This window comes from Notothenia coriiceps, unplaced genomic scaffold, assembly GCF_000735185.1.
Source record: "Notothenia coriiceps isolate Sejong01 unplaced genomic scaffold, NC01 NC01_scaffold00023212, whole genome shotgun sequence".
NCBI classification, from domain to species: domain Eukaryota; kingdom Metazoa; phylum Chordata; class Actinopteri; order Perciformes; family Nototheniidae; genus Notothenia; species Notothenia coriiceps.
Window position 1 is genome coordinate 1 of NW_011355913.1, and position 2,641 is coordinate 2,641.

A 2,641-nucleotide genomic window follows, 5' to 3' on the forward strand; every position below is an offset into this window, starting at 1 on the left:
GTACATTAATGGGAAACCCTAAATGTTTGAGCACCCTCTATGAAACGTCAAGCTACCCCACAGCACCCCCAAAATTAATCTCTGGCGCCGCCACTGAGCCTGACTATTTGTGTTGGGGGGGGCCCGACTTTTTTTTTCTCCAAAGGGGGGGCCTGACAGAAAAAGTTTGAGAACCACTGCCTTAAGCAGTGGAGACACACACACAGGCACACACACACACACACACACACACACACACACACGCATGCACACCATCGGCAGAGAAGGGGGCCGCTGTAAGTTGTCTTTAATGAAAACTGATACTGATTATGTCCTCTATTATCTCTCTCTCTCTCTCCCTCTCTCTCTCTCTCTCTCTCTCTCTGCAGCTTCCCAAGATGTTTCCTGGTCTTCTGATGAATCTGCAGGTTTATGCCAGTGAGGTGCCAATGTTTTCCTTCCAGCCTGGTGTTGTGAAACTCGACCTTGCGGGCGCAGTGAAGGCTTCTGCCATCGAGCCCAACGGCACCCAGATCCCTCTGTTCAAACTCAATGTTGTGAGTACTTCTGCTCTCAGTCCTATGGATATGATGAGTACATTCACGCCACAAACAAACATTTTGCAAGCACATAAGAAATATTTTGTAGAAAAATTGTTATATCTCTAATAATAACTTGATTTGAGCAACAAATACATGCAGGTGCTTGGACAAAGGGTCACTTTTTAATGTGAAATGTGGAATCGTTTAACCCACTGTGGATAAATTAATTAACAACAAAAAGAACAGATGGATTGATCGTAATAAAATAAATATTGGTTGTTTTGACAGCTGGCACCTTTTCTTTCAGGACTTACAATTTGACGGTAAAGTGTGGGTCGCTGCTGGAAGACTGAAGGGCTCCATGGCACTGCAGAAGTGAGCATCACCATGTCGTAAAACACACGCCTCAGCCTGCAGTTAACTAAAGCAAAGTCATGTTGTGTCTTTCTTTCAAACAGTTTAACACTGACGCTGGCGGTCAGTGAAGTGGGACACTTTGAGGTACATAACTACATCACATAATATGTTAGAGGCAAACTTACGTGTGCACTGAGGAGAATTAAACCCAGACAGTAATAGATCACATGTTCTCTCTGCAGACGGATACATTGGAAAGCTTAGTGAAAATGGGAGTGATGGCTGGCCTCGCAAAACTGAACGGTAATCTTTTAAAGTTTGCTTTGCTCAACAACATTTAAACTGGGCAGTGAAAGCCTTTTTATTTCTTCCCTTTTTGTGAAGTTTATCTGGGGAAAATAAGCATAAAAGCTTTGTTATTTTCTATTGAATGTTGTGCCTTTTATCTATGTCTGTGTGCATGTGTATATGTTTTATTATGAATGTGTGTATATATATATATATATATATATATATATATATATATATATAGGTGGGTGTACAGGTGTATGTATAATATTTATTTTTTATTTTATTCCTCTGGATTGTGAGAAACAGCATTTCAATCTCTCTTTCTGTGTCATACAAACAGAAGATTGACAATAAAGTTGCTGTTGACTAAATATTTATAATTAATTTAAACGTGAATAGTGCTGCATCTTTAACATCAAGGGAAACAATGCATTTAGTCCTATAGTTGAGAAAAAGCACATTCCATACTGTATTGATCCAACATACTGAACATACTGTATTTAAGTGTGGCTACGTTGTCTTTGTTTCTGTACTTATCTGTTTCAGTGGAACTGGGCAAAGGCATTGTTTTACCCAGAATGAGGAACGCTCAGCTGGTCAACACAGTTCTGGGGGTGGAAGAGGTCAGTGTTAGTAAAGGATCACTGTTTTCTGAGGTTAATGTTTGGCTTTGAGAAGACATTTTGAATCAGGGGCAGAAATTGTTGTTGGGCTGACCATTGTCTTTATTTCTCACAGGGATTCATAGCCATGTGTTCAGACGCTGAAGTGTTTACAGACAGCTTCAACTGACATCAAACTGTCTGTTTACCTCATCAAACATGGACGCTCTTCATCTCAGCACACATTGTTTGCACCTGTAAACAAAATTGATTTGTGTCCATATTTAACATCATAAAGCACCTGTGTTTAAAAGGTAATGCCGTGCTGAAACATTTACAACCGTCATGACATATCAACAATGATTTAGCCTGCAGTTGATTTCTATAAATGCTTCAGCCTGAAACCTCATCTTTTATGTATGTTTTAGCATTTTATATTTTGTTAATAAGTGCATTCTGTTTCATATATACAAAAAAAAGATGTGGTGAGAATAAAATCATTTTTTCTAGTTTGTTTCTATGTCACTGTTGCATCAAAGACATGATCATTGTATCTGTCATTATAACCATTGTCATGTGTTGACTCAAGGCAACCTGGTAAACCCGAGAGACCCCGGTACCGGGGCACTGCAGCAACATCTTGCAGGAAACAGTGTCTGAGGGCATGTTCATTTAATAAACTATGAATGTTTTATATCCATGTAACGGGAAGAAACTCATCTAACTGATCATTATTTATTCTTTTTCAAAATAAAACCCACAATGCTAAGAGCCTCTGAATTAGCAACGAGCGAAAAATGCTAACAGATTACTGCACCGAAATTCACCCACAAACCTTATTCTTTATCTTTTCTGCACATCCATGACATC

At 39.2% G+C, this 2,641-nt stretch overlaps 1 protein-coding gene across 1 annotated transcript; it reads left to right on the forward strand.

The window, feature by feature from the left end:
* Positions 1-366: 366 nt before the first annotated feature.
* Positions 367-2,384, forward strand: LOC104954308 (lipopolysaccharide-binding protein-like). Its single transcript, XM_010781398.1, has 6 exons — positions 367-536; positions 829-896; positions 980-1,022; positions 1,121-1,181; positions 1,716-1,792; positions 1,908-2,384. The coding sequence occupies exons 1-6, from the start codon at positions 378-380 to the stop codon at positions 1,959-1,961; spliced, it is 462 nt and encodes a 153-aa protein (XP_010779700.1). The 5' UTR covers positions 367-377; the 3' UTR covers positions 1,962-2,384.
* Positions 2,385-2,641: the final 257 nt, after the last annotated feature.

Coding starts and splice junctions, on each gene's coding strand:
- LOC104954308 (XM_010781398.1), top strand. CDS start 378: ATGTTTCCTGGTCTTCTGATGAATCTGCAGGTTTATGCCAGTGAGGTG. Junction 537..828: donor CTCTGTTCAAACTCAATGTT/GTGAGTACTTCT, acceptor CTTTTCTTTCAG/GACTTACAATTTGACGGTAA. Junction 1,023..1,120: donor GTGAAGTGGGACACTTTGAG/GTACATAACTAC, acceptor TTCTCTCTGCAG/ACGGATACATTGGAAAGCTT.